The sequence below is a fragment of the Urocitellus parryii genome, chromosome 3 (assembly GCF_045843805.1).
Source record: "Urocitellus parryii isolate mUroPar1 chromosome 3, mUroPar1.hap1, whole genome shotgun sequence".
NCBI classification, from domain to species: domain Eukaryota; kingdom Metazoa; phylum Chordata; class Mammalia; order Rodentia; family Sciuridae; genus Urocitellus; species Urocitellus parryii.
In genome coordinates, this window is record NC_135533.1 from 26,915,225 (window position 1) to 26,932,439 (window position 17,215).

Sequence of the window (17,215 nt, forward strand, 5' to 3'; positions counted from 1 at the left end):
ATCCTTATATAACACTTCTGGTTTGGGGGAGAAAAACAAAATCATTCTTTTTCTTCTTCCCAGTGAGGTTGGGTGGGGGGGGCTACTCTTCTGCAGCTAAGTTCAAAACATCTTCTCCACCATCATGCATTCCCTAACCTGATAAATTCCAAATTATTGCATCATTATTTCTGCAAAGTTTAGGCACCTCAGTCCTTATTTTATTGCCTGATGCTTGGTTTTAAGTGATTCTCCATTTTTCCCAATGACCTAATTATTCATGTATCTTGCCTCCTCATTTCATCCAAATAAATGCTATATATTTTAAAGATAAAAACAAGTCCTCAGTATTTGCAGTTTCAAGGTACATTCTTTCCATCTCAGTCATCTGGTCTTGAGGCCCATCAGTCCCAAGCTTGTTGTCCTTCACCACTCCCCACAGTTATGTACATCTCAACCTATGTCTGTTCTCTCTCCCAATCTCAAGAAAGAGGTGTCCCTATTTGAAAGATAATCTTCCCACCATGTTCTTAATTTCATCTTTGTTCACTGTTCTCTAGTACCTAACTTTATCAATTATTCTCTTTTTCTTTCTTTACCTAGGCTCCTTCCTCTGGGTCTACAAGGAGAATCTAATCTCTTTCACCCTTAAAAGGCTGTTCGTTAGCTGCTGCCCCAACTATCCTCTTCCTGTCTTATCCCCCTGCCCCATTATTGGAATTCCTTAGTCATAGTCTTCACTCTTTTCTTCCCCAACACTTTCTTGGTTCATTGCAATCTGACATCCTTTCTCAATAATTGTTCTCATATAGTTAACACAGTGATCTTCAATGTTGAATCCAGATTCAACAGATTCAAAACAGATTCTGTTTTATTTCCTATCTTATTTGACCTTTTACTCTTGCTTGACACTGCTGACTACTTGCTCCTCCTTGAAATTCTTCCCAAGGTGCACTTCCTCCAATAAGTAAGCATTAATTCCTCACTGTGTACTATGCTCCATACTTAGCATGAAAAGACACATGGAAAGAAATGGCCTCTACCCCACAGTTAACAGTCTAGCAAAGAAAGCTGAGTACAAGTTAAGGGGAGTACAGAGAAAAAGGTTCTACTATTCAACCTTTCTCATTTCCCTTTCCTTACAACAAAGGTCTTTCTAATTTTTGATCACACATTCCATCCATGCATTCATTCTTGATATATTTATAAATACACACACACACACACACACACACATACACACACACACACACACACACACGATATATATATACATACACACATAGACACTATCATCAGCCAATATCTCAAGACAGTAAGGTGAGATCTGTCATTCTGTCAGTAGCTAAGCTGGATATAAACTCACATTTCAAATAGAATATTGGATGTCTTCCAAAGAACAAATTAAAATGAAGCTCATAAAGAGATTAAGCTTGGAGTAAGAAAAATGTCAACTCTGTCACTTTCTTTTTGTTTGTGGTTTTGTTATGGATATTTTTCTTCAAACTATAATTTATTTGCAGGAATCTTTTCAGAAAGTGTTTAAGTGGAACTTATCTTACAGGATTTAGCACAATATAGTGTATATAAAAGGCACTTAATTAATGTGCACTAAGAATTGGGTACTTTCTATGCTAAGAAAAAGATAAAACATGTTTCAGGACCTCAGGAAGACTAAAAACCTAAGTGTTACGAGAAACCAAAAAAGCTGCTGAGATTTGTTCTGGATCACTGTGCACAAACGTTCCACTTTTAAGAATATAATAACTCTGGACAAGCAGAAATGCATGGAAATAGACAAATGCCACCTAAAGCAGAATAAATCCTCATGGATCATTATTATGAGTAATTCACCAAAACCAAGAGAAAGAAAGTATAAATATGCCTTAATTCCCTTAGTATTGGTTCTCATTGAAAATACCTAACTATTAGTGTTGATTTTGTTTGATGGAATCTATTTCTTTTTAATTAAAAGGATCAGATTCTTCGGTGGCAAGGGAACCCATGATGGAACTATGCAGTGTTCCCACTGACTGTTCCTCATGTCCTGGTGTTCCTGGAGGGCCACCAGGAAGACCACATGAGGAAATCTTTTCATGAGGATGTCATGCACAGAACACCTAAGTGTTTGTTTTAGTCAGCTTGTCCTTGCTGTCACCAAAATACCTGACAAAAACAACTTAGAGGAGGAAAAGTTTATTTGGCTCATGGTTTCAGAGGTTCAGTCCCTGGTTGGCCAGGTCCATCGCTCTGGGTCCAAGTTAAGGCACGGCACCATGGAATAAAGACATGGCAGGGAAAGCTGCTCCCTAGTGGTCCTGGAGGAAGCAGAGAGAGGGAGGGAAAAGCCAGGAGGATGAGTAGGAGAAATAAATAAAATAATCCCCAAGGGTAACTCCCAGCCAGCCGCCTTTCCAGCAGTGCTCTCCACCTGCCCACAGTTACCACCCAGTTTGTTCATTCAAATTGGTGAATGAGAAATAAAAGACCCTGAGTTGGGGAGAAATAGATGGAACAATTTTAATACCTCCAGTCTCGAGGGTAGCCTTCTCTCCACACCAAACCACTTTGACACACAGACATTGGGGATAAACTAACCACATTCTTTGAAGTTTACTCTACCAGTAGACCCTGAACTAGTGAAGAGAATGCATCCTATGAGGATAGTAGAATCAGAAATGGAATTGTTTCTTCTCATCTTAAAAGGAAAGTCTGTCTATTCTTACAGAGTAAGAGGTAGAAGAGGTAGATTTGAAAAAAGTATTGATCACTGTTAAAATTACTGTCCCCGTATGAGTTAGATTTCCAAAGGAGAAAACCAAATACAGCTCATGCCATCCACTACAATTTACTGCCTATTGCTCATTGCAATTATTCTTTATTGTTACTAAGAAGTATTAATTGTACATATTAATGGGGTGCAGTGTGGAATTTCAACACATGCATACAATGTGCACTAATCAAGTCCAACCTCTCTTTACCCACCTTCCCTTCTTCCCTTCATTATAATTATTTTTAATAATATGATATTTTTTATTTTATCTTTCACCCATAAAAATCCATTTACTTCTATACAGCAGTTTCATCAAGTTCTAAGGTCAGTTTGCTTATTGGTCAGGTGAAAGTACCCTTGGATTCTAAATTATTACATTTTCTCTATAACCTGTTGAAGTCACTACAGGTAGTTTAGTGTTTGACCTCAAATAACACTGAAGGGTGCTTTTGTTAATAGGCTTTAGTTTAAGATTATTACAAAATATTCTGAATGATCTAAATTTGTTTGTAACTCACAATTCAATTCACCATTTTAAAAATCCTCTAGTCTTATGAGTCACAGTGAAACCAGCAATCTGCTTTTCAACATTTGCAATAGCATAACATTGTGTTCCACAAGCCACACTGGTTTTAAAAGGTATATGTGAAAGAAGCTGACTCAGAACATTTGACACGCTTCTCCAACACACATGCATATTTGTCTATTTCATCTCGTACCCAAATCACAGGTCATATGTATGAAAAAACACTGCAAAAACTTTTCTATGACAATAACTTCTGACAACTCAATAAAAGTTCTTTAGTACCATGTCTTGTTTTTTTTAATAGTTCCATTGTGTAAATTATATAATATCTACAAACTAATTAGTACACAACTTCAGATTTTCAATGGCTTCACTCTGTACACCACACTAAAATATTTGGCAAAAAAAAAATACATTCACAGGTAAAACGTAAATAAAACTGCTAAAAATCTAATTATAATACAGAATATTAGGCTTGATTTTAAATGGTTTAGTTAGAAGAGTGATATTAAGTGAAGCTTGCTAAAATTAGCCAACTTGCATTACTAAAGTAACAACTTCTTTGTCCTCTTCATATGGAAAATATATTTTGAAAAACAGAATGATTTTGTTCTACCAAATCATAAGGAATGAAAGAATATTACTTTATCTGGAAATTTTAGACTGATTATTTTCAAAACTTAAATAATGCTCAGACTTAGCAGTTTGCCTTGATTCTCTGTAGTCCATGCTAGAAGCACAATCTCATGAACACACACACATTCTCTCTCTCTCTCTCTCTCTCTCTCTCTCTCTCTGCCCCCTAAAACTTTTAAATTATTTTTAAGCTCCACTAAAAACAAAAAGTGTAAGATTCTACATCAACCACAAGATGTCAGTCCATGGTAATCTTCACAAAGCTGTGAGATTACCAGAGGAAAGTGAATGATTACAAAAAAAATATACATATAGCATTCAAACATGAACAGGCCTTGGTGCTCTAGCTATGAGTCAAGGATAATCACGGAAAAAGCGGTTGAGCGTTTGTTTGCTTTTGCACTTTCTAATCAGACTAGTTCTGGGAATGTGGTACATCAAATTCCCAGATGTTGCAATTCGGGTCTCAGACACTACTGCGTCGGGTTCCAACTCAAAGGAATAAATCTGAAGTTCATGATCTCTTTTTCCAAGCCTTTAAATATTGATAACAACTTTGTTTTAGGAAGGGGTTATTTGATTGAGTTGGAATGTGGGAAGCTGCGTTGAATAGCGGAGGTAAAGAAAAGAAGGAGTAAAGGCGGTATTGGTTTTTTGTTTGTTTGTTTTTAGCTGAGGAGCAGGGTTTGCAAAGTTTAGGGTAAAAGAATGGGGCAATTCAGGGTGTGAGTCACTCTTAAATCCGGATTGGGATTCCTCAATTGTAAATAATAACCAGACCACAAAGAAACTTGTTGATTTTAAAATTAGCTAATTTGTGGATGGGTTTATAAGATTTAAAGCAATCCTTCTCAAAATCTGGGAATGCTTGGTACCATCTGAGAGCTGCAGAATCTCAGGCCCCTTCCCAGAACTACTGAATGGATTCCAGCAGCCGGTTTTTTTCTAGGCTTTCTCTAGAAAACTCGTGGTAACTTTACCAGTTTGGAAAACTTGGTGATTGTGATGCACCTCGAAGTCTGAGAACCGCTGCTCCAAAGGACGCACGAATGTGCGTTGTTGGGGTAGGAGTTAGGGAGGGGTGTGAGCGCCGGGAGAAGATCTCAAGCAGAGGGCCGAATTATTTGAAAGGAAACTGCGAGGGGCCAGGTTGCAACGTGGGGACCGGGGATCTGAGCAGGAGCCCCGCAGACACGGGCGCCTGCAGGCGGCGCTGGTCGCGCAGTTGACGAGGGGGCGGGGTCAGCCCGGGGCGAGCAGCTTAGGGAACTGGGCTCAGAGCCGCCGGGCCGTCACCTCCAGCACCCACGGCGGCCGGACTTGCCAGACTCACCGTCGGGTCCCAAAGAAGAGCTGGTGAGTCCTTCGAATCGGCCTTGCTGGCCGCTTGCTCCCTGCGCCCGCGCGCCCCCCGCGAAGCCCGTCCCCAGCCCCGGGAGTGGTTAAGGGTCGCACGCCCGCCGCGGTCCGGGCGCAGTCGGCTGCTTACCTCGCTCCACCCCACCGCAGAGCACACCGCGCGAGTGTACCCGGGGCAGGGGTGGGAGCCGGGGACTCACTGGACGCCTGTTCACCGGATGGCTTAAGAAGTGAGTCCTCAGGTTGGGTTCTGATGGCAAGTTTTCCAACTTGGTAAAGTTCCCACCGGTTTGCACTGCACTGATGAATGGTTGGTACCTGATACTTAAAATTGGGCAACTTCGGCTTCAGGTTTCCTAGTAACAGCAAGTTTTTATTAGGTTCTTTGGTCGGACTCTTTCAGGATCTGGGTGTGGTTCAGATTCCCTTCAAAAGAGTCCATCAAGGTGTTTAAACATATCGCTCTAGTCAAATCTACTGAAGGGGGCTTATAGACATAGAATTTACATACACCTCCAAATTCCTTACTCTGTTCTTTTTGAAGAAAAAAAAAATCCTAATTGTATCCTGACTTTTAATAAATGGCCATTCATTTAGCATGAATGTTAAATAGGGGAGGGAGCGCAATGCTTTTTAAAAACAAAACAAAAAAAAAAAAACGATGCAGTGAAGAAAACTACCTTCCCTTCACATAGTTCAATGTCCTGAAGCAAGTGTGCACTTGAAAGGATAGAAGGTTGGAAATACAAGGCAACCCACAATGTGTTCCAGTCTTTGGGTTTCTTGATATTCTAAATTCTTGGCCATAAACATGAGTTTGTTGGGCTGTGTCAATATTTAGCAGGAACACCAGGCCTGCTATCCTGGTACAGCAAAACAGAACAGTCTCATCAGAAATATGCTCCACTTTTTAATGGGAAGAAAATTAGAGAATGTTGGGTCAAGTTCTGGAGTTCCTAACATCTTCACACTGCTGTTTCCTGTTAGGTTTGTTTGCTTGTTTTATGAAAAGGAAAATTTGCTGTAGAACCTCAATTATATATTTAGTTAATGTCTGTTGGAAACCAATATGTTTTGACTGATAATTTATTTTCCTGGTTTCTGGGCACAAAGTGTACTGTGATCCCCACAGTCAACACTCTCTCACTCTCTCTCTCTCTCATGGCCATGGACTTTTTCTTGGCTTTGCTCTTCAGAGTGATCTCCCTCCAGGGCCACTCTGACTTTGCACTTGGAATCTCAAAGTGGCCCTTTGTCAGCAAACACTGCTAACTTGCTAGATGTCCCAGGACTCTGTTTCCCTTCCAATGCCACCATCTTTCCATAAAACTTTTTCTTTTTTTTAGGATACAGCACACTACCATGAAGTTACTTGTTGAAATGGTTGCCTTTTCTCCTGGATTTCAAGATGTTTAAGGGTAGAGGCTTTAGCTCATTTAACTTTATGTTCCCACTATCTGACATCATTCCTTCCACTATAGTTAATGACTATTGAATAAACATGTGTTTATATGTTATCTTTAACTCTGAAACTCCAAGTTAAAATAGCCTTTAAACATGGCAAATTATTCCTTGTATTTGATTATAGATGGTATTCTGCTTCTAGATACCATTCCAAATTACTCTATTTGCAATGTTGGTTAAATCACCAAATAAAGTGAAATAATACTTCCTGACAATAGAATGTACGCTTTTTCAGGATGGCACAAAGCCTTATTTCTCTTTTTCCTCTTTAGTATCTATATAGAATCATGTTGGTAAATAGTTGATAATTGGCATATGCTTTTACCCAGAATTCTTTCAAAAGCCAGTGATCAACACTCAACTCAAACCAACTCGAGCCAAAAAGGGAATGTATTGACTGTGTAGTTGAGATATTCAAGATCTAATCTCAGGGACTATAGTACTCAAAATATGCCACTAGGACTCTCCTGTTTCTTTTCTACTTCTCTATGTTGTCTTTCTCCTATTAAAATAAAGACATCTTCCTCCTTACAGCATGGGGGCAGGAAAGCATGGTAGTTCTGTAGCATCCCAACTTAGTGTATGCCCATTTCTATGGCCAAAGCCTGGGTGTTACTATAACTGACAACCTCCTGACACAATATTGGAGATAAAAAGGGCATATCTCCAAATAAAGAAAATATTTTACATCAGGAAACAAAATGGAAAGAGAATGTGCACAACCAAAACAACAATTACAAGTTATATATCCCTTATCTAATTTCCTTAGGATAAGAAATGTTTTTAATTTTTTGGAATATGTACATATATATAATGATATATCTTGGGGATAGGACCCAAGTCTAAATACAAAATTCATATGCACCTGTTTCATATGCACCTGTACACATAGCCCAAAGGTAATTTTATACAATGTTTTTAATGCACTGGTGATTTGACTGCAACCTGCAACAGGAAGTCAGATATGGAATTTTCCACTTGTAGCATGAGATCAGTGCTCAAGAAGTTTTGGATTTTCGGATTAGGGATCCTCAATCTGTATCCTCATCATGAATGTTCTGAAATTCCAAGATTAATAATATCAGGAAACTGTCCCAGGAGCTCCTCAACAAAGAAAACATTGGCATTATGTAAAAGTGACTCCTTTTTATTCTTTGTAAAGATCTAACCCTTAAAAGTTGGAGAATGTTTTTAAGTATTTTAAACTATTTCTAGAAATAACTTTGCACCTAATAAAGTTTTACAGATGTTCTATAAGCACTAAGAACATACTAAAAATGTAGATGATCTAAAAACACTGGGAAACAGAATGTTTTCCATCAACCGTTGTATTATCTAATCTGTTTTTCATAGAGTATGAACTGAAGATGTATTTGTCTGGAAATAAATTTGGAACTAATGAAAACAGTGAGTAATATTACAACATCATGTTTGTCTTCCTTAAAAAGTGTTACACCAAGCCTGGATGAGGATCTGTGAAAGTGGCTATGGAAAATATTTCCTTATCGGGTAAAAAAAAAATTAAAAAATGGCAAAATATCTTCCAAAGGGTTGACTAGTTACTGCAGGCATGTCAATGATCGAACACAACTCAACACCTCCACTGGAAATATACTAGAAATTCCTGTCTTACCAACAAAGCCTGGCCCATTACTCTGGTGGGAAAAAGAAATGATGCTTTGAAAATAACAATTTTAGTCTTTTATTCCATTAATCAGGGCTTGCTTTACTAACAGTATCTGTTCTGGTCCTTGTATGAAACTCAGAAACATTTCCCCATAAAAATCAATTAATTTTTATGTCAGAAGTCCAGTGTCAATACTGAAAGTTTATTAACATATGATTCTGCCAGGTTCAGTGGCCCACACCTGTAATCCCAGTGGCTCCGGAGGCTGAGGCAGGAGGATCTCAAGTTCAAAGCCAGCCTCGGCAACAGCAAGGTGCTAAGCAACTCAGTGAGACCATGTCTCTCAATAAAATACAAAAAAGCGCTGGGGATGTGGCTCAGTGGTTGAGTGCCCCTGAGTTCAATCCCCAGTACTGCCCTCCCCAAAACTGCACATAATCCTGAAGTATAATTTTATATCATCTACCTCCATCTCTCATTGATAACAGTGTTATTCTAAAAAATAAATGCATTTCTAATTTTGTTGACCCTTGAGGAGAGTTGGCTTTCCTCTCAATGAGAACCTGGAGTTAAACTTCTAAAGGTAAAAGGTTGGGACACTTGGTATTCCATGTAGACATTGGCAGTTCCTGCCCAAAAACTAATTACTACTTACTGAAGAACAGTGATTACTCCTGACATGAATGCACTAGTCTGAGACTCTTCAAATCTGTAAATCAGTCACTTTCTGAACTGTAATTGAAAGTTATTTGCTTTTCTAATATTTAAGTGAGTAAATCCTCCATATCATCCCATCAAACATTAACATCATAAATACAATAGACTTGAAAAGATTACTTATTTTTTATTTTTCTAGGTGGCTGAAGCCATACTATTTTCTAGACTTCATGGATAGCAGAAAAGATACCACAAACCAAGAACTTTGGAAAACGAAGCCTAGGAAAAATCTAGAAGATGATGATTTTTTGGTAAAATAATAAAAATAGGGTTTAATAATTAAAATCTTTAAACCTAATTCAAATGCCATTCTGTATCTCCTGGTGTTGTGAAAGTGATTTTCATCCTAGTCTGCTGATATGGGCACTGGGTTCCTGTCACTAATACTGTGATGGTAACGGGCAGTGTGGTACATATGAGAGAAATAGTACCTTGACTGATATTCGGGGACTGAGCTGAATAACCTTCAAGAAGTCACTGAAAATTTTGGGCATTGGTTTATCTATAAAGTGAAAAGGTTAGAGCCAGATATGGTAGTACATACCTACCTGTAAATCCCAGTAATTCCGAGGCTGAGGCAGGAGGATTGCAAGTTCAAATCCAGCCTCAGCAACTTAGTAAGACCCTAAGCAATTTAACAAGACCCTGTCTCAAAATAAAAAATAAAAAGGGCTGGGGTTGTTGCTCAGTGGTTCAGCACCCCTGGTTTCATTCCTTGATACCAAAACAAAAAAGTGAAAGAAAGAGTTGAATGAGATAATCCCTAAGTTCCTTCCAATTCTAACAGTCTGTAAAAGAAATATTAAAAAAAAAAATTTAAGTAGAATGCCATATAACATAATTTTGTAAGAAAACATTTTTCTCACAGACACTGTGGCAGCTTACTAAGAGATCACCAAGTAAATTGATGATTCATTGTTCAACCAAAAAAAATCACTTTTGGATAAGAATCCCTTGTCCCACTTTTGGTCAACCACAGGATTAAATGTTTCTTATTATAATATTTGGCTTAAAAAGAGGCAGAAAATTTTAGTTCCAAACTCTTACCTTTCTGAATTGTTTCAAGTATAGTTTTTAACAGAAATTATTTATCTTATCTTAATCACATAAAATGAAAAAAATAATTAAGAAAATATAAACACATACCCTATAAAAGTAACTGTGTACGTAAAACAAAATCATTTCCCTTTTCAAGTTGTTTTCCTTGCTGTTCCATAATTCTTCACTCTTAACCAGAGAATTGATCTCAGTTAATTATACTTAGTCTGTATTAACATGAAGAAATGACAGAAGCTATAGCCTTTCTAGATGGAGTAATCAGAATAAGCATTGGATGTAACAGTGATTTATTACTCAAAGTAAAATTCAAATGGTAAAAGGGATCATTTTTTAAACACTGAAAATTATAGAGAACCATGTGATTTAGAGTTACTCTGCATAAAATGAAATGAACAAGATAATCACTAACATCATTTAAAGCATTAAAATGTTCTGGTTCCATATAGAGAGCTATAAAAGTGAATAATAGCATTGAGTGAGAAGCAAATTTATTCATAATAATAGCACAATATGAAACACTGATATTAAATCTCATTTTGAGCTTTTTAAAATTTTTCTGTGTATCAGATGGAGAAATGACAAATTATTCAATATATCTTCTTTTGAATTGTTGACTACCTAGAAATTCAACTGGATCAAGACTAACTTTTTCAGGAAATACATCATCTCTGTGGGATTTAACTAGTTATATATAGCCTTTGTTTTACCTTCTGATAGTATATATGTCTATCAATACTTAAACAAATGAGTTTTTTTTTAAAAAAATAAACTATATAAAGCAAGACTACATGATGGAAATTATGGATTTTTATCCATAATTTATCCAGAATAGTCATGACCATATTATTCCTGATCCTTCATGTTTTGAATTAATGAATAATTCGCTCTTCAGTGCATTACCAAGAGTTACCTAGGAACCAATAAAATATTTGCAAAACAAACACAACTATTACAATTTATAAGTTTATTATTTTACCAGAGATTATTGTGATTTTAAAAACCTTTTTTCAATTTTGACTTCTCTGTTGCCATATTCCATTATTTCACATCTTCAAAATAGACACAAGGGCCTATGCTTTTGTGGAGGTATTGGAAGTATGTGTTTCTTTTTTCTTAAAAACAAGTGAATAACAGAAATGAATGGAGAATTTCAAAGTAGCCAAGTAGACCTTTAGTCAGTTACATAGACTATGCTATCTTTATCTGACCAATATCCAAAGCAAGATTCTCAATGCCCTTGTTCACGGAGAAGCACAATGACTGGGCCATAATTAATTAGATTAAGGAAAATTTAACTGTTTTGTTCAATTTTAAGATATATCTTTTCTCTTTTTTTGTAGACTAAGGACACTGGAGAGACCAGCATGCTAAAAAGACCTGTGCTTTTGCATTTGCAGCAAACAGCCCATGTTGATGAATTTGATTGCCCCTCAGAACTTCAGCACAAACAGGAACTCTTTCCAAAATGGCGTCTGCCAATTAAAATAGCTGCTATTATATCATCTCTGACCTTTCTTTACACTCTCCTGAGGGAAATAATTCATCCTTTAGTTACTGACCATCAACAGTATTTTTATAGGATTCCAATCCTGGTCATTAACAAAGTCTTGCCAGTGGTTTCCATCACCCTCTTGGCATTGGTTTATTTGCCAGGCGTGATAGCAGCAATTGTACAACTTCGCAATGGAACGAAGTATAAGAAGTTCCCACCTTGGCTAGATAGGTGGATGTTAACAAGAAAGCAGTTTGGGCTTCTCAGTTTCTTTTTTGCTGTTCTACATGCAATTTATAGTCTGTCTTATCCAATGAGGCGATCCTACAGATACAAGTTGCTAAAATGGGCATACCAACAGGTAGGATAAAGATGTTGGCAGTATTACTAAACTAAAAAGTCTAAGTCAACTAACAAATTAATCTCTTCTCATTGTAATATCAAAACCCCAAGCCCCCATTGAAACCCTGGATTGAGAAAGTTATCTAATTTTTTAAAATCTTATTATAGTCACATTAGGGCTTAGTTGTATAGTTTTATATTAAGAAATGTTCTTTAAGCTGAAAATAAAGTACAACTTTAACAATATTAAAAAAATATTTTGTTGCCAGGAAGGGTGGTGCATGCCTGTAATCCCAACAACTCAGGATGCTGAGGCAGGAGGATCACAAATTCAAGGCCAGCCTCAGCAATTTTGTGAGGCCCTAAGCAATTTAGTGAGACCCTGTCTCAAAATAAAAAATTTTAAAAAGGGCCAGGATGTGGCTTAGTGGTTAAGGGCCTCTGGCATCTGTTCTCAATCCCTAGTAATAAATAATAAATATATATATGTATGGATATATATATATATATATATATATATATACACACACACACATATATATATACTAAATATACATATATATTTATATATATATAAGTAGACCACTAAATAATTATTAGATAATTAAAATGTATTATATAAATATTATATTAATATAAAGAAAGAAAGCTCTGAATTACTCTTAAAGGAATGTAAAAAAAATACAAAGTTACAAATTGTGTAGGCTCATTTTAGACAAAGCATGTATAAGAGATTCACAGGTGAGAAATGAGTGTGGTTTCCGTATTTTCTTTCCTCTTTTACCTTCTGGTAGGTCCAACAAAATAAAGAAGATGCCTGGATTGAGCACGATGTTTGGAGAATGGAGATTTATGTATCTCTGGGAATTGTGGGACTTGCAATACTGACTTTGTTGGCTGTGACATCTATTCCATCTGTGAGCGACTCTTTGACATGGAGAGAATTCCGTTACATTCAGGTAAATGATTTAAAGTAACTCTAGTCCCTCAGAGAGGCCAATTTTTTGTGCTTCTAATATTAAATATTTGACCGTAGCCCATAAAGAATAACAAATGCCTTCCAATATAAATATCCCACACTTGTTCCAGTTAATAATGTGTTCTCTTGTTTTTTCTCTATTGCTTCTAAATAGGATGCATTTTATAGACATAAATAAAAGGCATCACTAAAAGAAAAATATCCTAACATTTGAAACTTGTTATATTTGCTACCCACCTAATAACTATAATGTGATATTCTAGGAATATCCTTGGTTAATAGTTCCTACAAATTAAAAAATTATTTTACCCATCCCCTGACTTGAGTCATGCGTTTTAAATTGCACAGTTTTATACTATCTAGGGTGAAAAATCTCTCATTAAAAATAAAGACTTTTATTAACCAAAGGTATTCTAATATCTCATTTTAAGACCTGCTTTTCCCCAAGTTACATTTTAGATAGTTTACTCCTTTGAAGTTTCTAAATACTCCTGGGACTCAAAAACTATCTTAGATTTACTTAAATTTATCTCCTAGTGGAAGATTACACTTAAGAAGATCATTGTGCCAGACTTCAGAAGGGGGCCCATATCTGTAAAATTCAAAGGACTAAATTTAATTCCATCATGAGCACTGCCAAAATTGTTTTAATTACATAGCCTTAACTTTCATGGGTGGACATCTTTTGAAATTTCCACAAAGTCAGACATTCCCCACTGTCCTTTCTACATATCTGCACATCATATCCAACAAACACATCTAATTAAGCTGGGAAATATCTCTGCATCTGAATTATCCCAATGTGATTTAGAGATGATACCGCATTCTCTAAGCAAAGTGTTTTTCAAGTGTGTATGTTCAGCCTGGAAGCCATTGGAGTTCTCTGTTCCTCAGGAAATGTTTGCCTGCCACACATGAGCTGAGTATAATTTTTCAGATTTAATTAGAGATTCAAACACTGCATCTTAGCAACTGAGTTCATTCCACTGTAGGTACAATACCCAGATTATAATAAGTATACTGTACACATTTGGTAAGATTAATCTGCAACCAAATATGTGTATTTTTCAATGACTAATCTAGTAACTTTTCATTCAGAGTTACACTATGATTTACCTAAGAGATTCATATCTGAAAATATAAATTTAACTACTTAATTGTATTTATTGGGGTTCAAGAGTACAGTAATTGTGAGTTAGATTCATTCTGGCAGACTCATGACCATTTCCAATAAAGTGAATAGAAATCAAAAGTCACCTAGAAGAGCTATTATGAGAATGCCATAAAATTATATACATGAGCAACTATTTATAAGTACCTAATCTGTATGATGTTAGAGTATTCCAAAGAAAGCTCAAATTTTTCTTTACATCACTAGATTTTGCTGAAACATTGAAATAATTACAAGTATTTTCCCATTTCATCTGAATGTTTAATTTTTTTGAAAAACATATTCATTCACTTTAGTATTCATTTACCAAAATCAGAGTGAATCACATTAGTTGTGTTCACAGTTTAATAAGATCATTGAAGTCAAGCTGATATTTGCAGTAATATTTGGCCAACCTACCTTGATTGAATACCTGAAATGTGCACTTCATGTTGACTTTGCAGTGACCCTTGTGATAAATAAGAGTCTTTAGTTTAAGCAAATGCATAAGACAAAGCATGATAAAATAAATATCATAAAAGAGATGAACAAAATGGCAGAGAAAGAAAAGATAGAAGTATTGATCACCTGAGACTGAAAGGAAGACTGTGAATTTTCTCAGTTTAGCCTGGAGATGAGAACATTACCCAAAAAGTGAGGTGATAAGGGGGAATATGTAAAATGCGTAGAAATATGTGAATGAACATTGTTGAGAAATGTGTTAGGAAAACACTAATAAACAAATGGAAGGTTTCCCAAGCAACAGAACAGATTCAGATGAAATAGGATGGAACAAACTCTTATTGAACCAAAATTCACTAAGGTAATTTTGTTTTTCTTTTACAGAGCAAACTAGGAATTGTTTCACTTCTACTTGGTACAATACATGCATTGATTTTTGCCTGGAATAAATGGGTAGATATAAAACAATTTGTATGGTATACACCTCCAACTTTTATGATAGCTGTTTTTCTCCCAATCGTTGTCCTGATATGTAAAACTGTACTATTCCTGCCATGCTTAAGGAAGAAGATACTGAAAATTAGACGTGGTTGGGAAGACGTCACCAAAATTAACAAAACTGAGATGTCTTCTCAGTTGTAGAATTACTATTTACACACATTTTTGTTCAATGTTAACATGTTTTATCATAAACATTTCAAATTTGTATTTGTTAATAAAATGACCACTTGAGGATCCCAGTTTCTCTCTCTGTTTATGGGTGATGAGTTTGAAATTTGTGTATTTTCTTTCACATTTGATTCAAAGCAAAACAACATTTTTAATACTGATCTTTAGCATATTTTCTGTTGATAAAACTAAGCATAACAAAAACAATCACATCTAATTTGTCAGAGTATATAACACTATAAGTGATGAAAGGCCTTAAAATACCAGTCTTTTATACCTACCAAACATGTATCATAAGTAATGAAAAATATGCCATCTGAATCTACAATACAAGTATATTCAGCACTTATGATTATTGGTTTTTTTATTCTCTATAAAAATTTATTGTGTTTACTATTATTATTTTAATTGTACATGTTTGGGTACAGTGTGATACTGCACCATATCACACAGTATATGATGATCAAAGCAGGGTAGTTAGCAATTCCATCTCCTTAAATTTAAAAATTGTTTATTAACACATAATTGTTGCACATATTTATGAGGTACGGTATGACTATTTCCACAGAACTTTCTATTCTAACCAGGTTTATTCCTGAAACACTCATCTCAAAATCAACACAGACTGTATCTACACTAACAGACACAGTAACATTAGATGCAAATCCACAGCAGTTGCATGCCTGCACTCTCACCTGCATGGCCAGGTGCCTGCACCTGTAGTGCTGGGAATGGGAAATCAAGTTCCAGCCTTCCTGGAATCACAAAGGAAGGAATGACTCTTTGTTTAGAATGGTAAAGTTGGAAAGGTATGATGTTGATCCAGAAAACAAGGAACTATTTGAGCTGCATATTAAAATATAAGTAGGAGTCCTGCCAACAGAATGGGAGGACTGGTATGTCATGACCTGTTGAAAGGTCTAGTTCAAATCTTCTGGAACAGAATCTGTGGACAAAACTCCAGATAAACTATAGGCGAAGACTGGATGGATCACCAAGGTCCGTTGCATGAAATGAAACTGTGTTTGGACTTTGTCCTTCCAGGAATGGGGAAGCCACTAAAAACTTGAAAAGGGCTTAACGTCATTAGTTGCACTTCAGAAAGATCACTATATACCATAGAGATGAATCTGATGGTGAGAGGCAAAGGATAAAGGAAGGTTGGAAAGCCTTAAAGATACTTTTTTTTTTAAAGAGAGAGAGAGAGAGAGAGAATTTTTAATATTTATTTTTTAGTTCTCGGCGGACACAACATCTTTGTTGGTATGTGGTGCTGAGGATCGAACCCGGGCTGCACGCATGCCAGGCAAGCGCGCTACTGCTTGAGCCACATCCCCAACCTAGCCTTAAAGATATTTAAGAAGACAGTTGCAATATCCTAGGACACAGACAACAAATTTGCAAATGAAGGTCATTGCATGGAAGTTACGAAGAAAAGAGGAGAAATAATGAATATCGAGGACAGAATTTCCAGAAATTTATGACCAACAGAATATGAGTACAGAGGGAAAAGAAAGCTTTTAGGATGGGACATCTTGGATTCCTTCCACCTGGATGACTTGAAGGATAATGCTATTAAGCAGAATAGAAAGTTCTATAGAAGGAACAGATTTTTTTTTTTTAACCAAAACAAAACCAGAAAGTGTAGTCTATACGTTGTAAGTTGTTTACAATAATCTCAGTTGCTAAGGGATGCAGTGCGTTGTTTTAGTTTCAAGGCACACACATGTAGTTATGAAAAGCATAAGTTTGGGCAGAGAGAAGGGAAAGGAAGGTATCTCCCTGCCTCTTTGAAGAGGATTGTTTTCATTTTTTGTGGAACATGGGATGGAGACCACATGTGCTAGGTGCGCTATCACTGAGCTGCATCCCTAGTCCTATTCGTTTTTTTAGTTCAAGACAGGGTATTACTAAATTGCCCAGGCTAGCCTGGAACTTGTGATCCTTCTGCTTAGCTGGAATTACAGGTGTGCGTCACCGC

The 17,215-nt window shown here is 36.3% G+C and overlaps 1 protein-coding gene across 3 annotated transcripts; it reads left to right on the plus strand.

The window, feature by feature from the left end:
* The first annotated feature begins 5,205 nt into the window (after positions 1 to 5,205).
* On the plus strand, positions 5,206 to 15,253 carry Steap1 (STEAP family member 1). Of its 3 annotated transcripts, none has more exons than XM_026399357.2 (6): positions 5,206 to 5,270; positions 8,091 to 8,144; positions 9,221 to 9,332; positions 11,481 to 11,993; positions 12,769 to 12,933; positions 14,950 to 15,253. In XM_026399357.2, the coding sequence occupies exons 3-6, from the start codon at positions 9,252 to 9,254 to the stop codon at positions 15,205 to 15,207; spliced, it is 1,017 nt and encodes a 338-aa protein (XP_026255142.2). In that variant the 5' UTR covers positions 5,206 to 5,270; positions 8,091 to 8,144; positions 9,221 to 9,251; the 3' UTR covers positions 15,208 to 15,253. The 3 variants fall into 3 exon arrangements, with proteins under 3 accessions (XP_026255142.2, XP_077652824.1, XP_026255143.2); XM_026399358.2 differs by lacking the exon at positions 8,091 to 8,144 and adding an exon at positions 6,620 to 6,691 and having other exon boundaries at positions 5,213 to 5,270; XM_077796698.1 differs by lacking the exon at positions 8,091 to 8,144.
* The last annotated feature ends 1,962 nt before the right edge of the window (positions 15,254 to 17,215 follow it).

Coding starts and splice junctions, on each gene's coding strand:
- Steap1 (XM_026399357.2), top strand. CDS start 9,252: ATGGATAGCAGAAAAGATACCACAAACCAAGAACTTTGGAAAACGAAG. Junction 11,994..12,768: donor TAAAATGGGCATACCAACAG/GTAGGATAAAGA, acceptor ACCTTCTGGTAG/GTCCAACAAAATAAAGAAGA. Junction 12,934..14,949: donor GAGAATTCCGTTACATTCAG/GTAAATGATTTA, acceptor TTTCTTTTACAG/AGCAAACTAGGAATTGTTTC.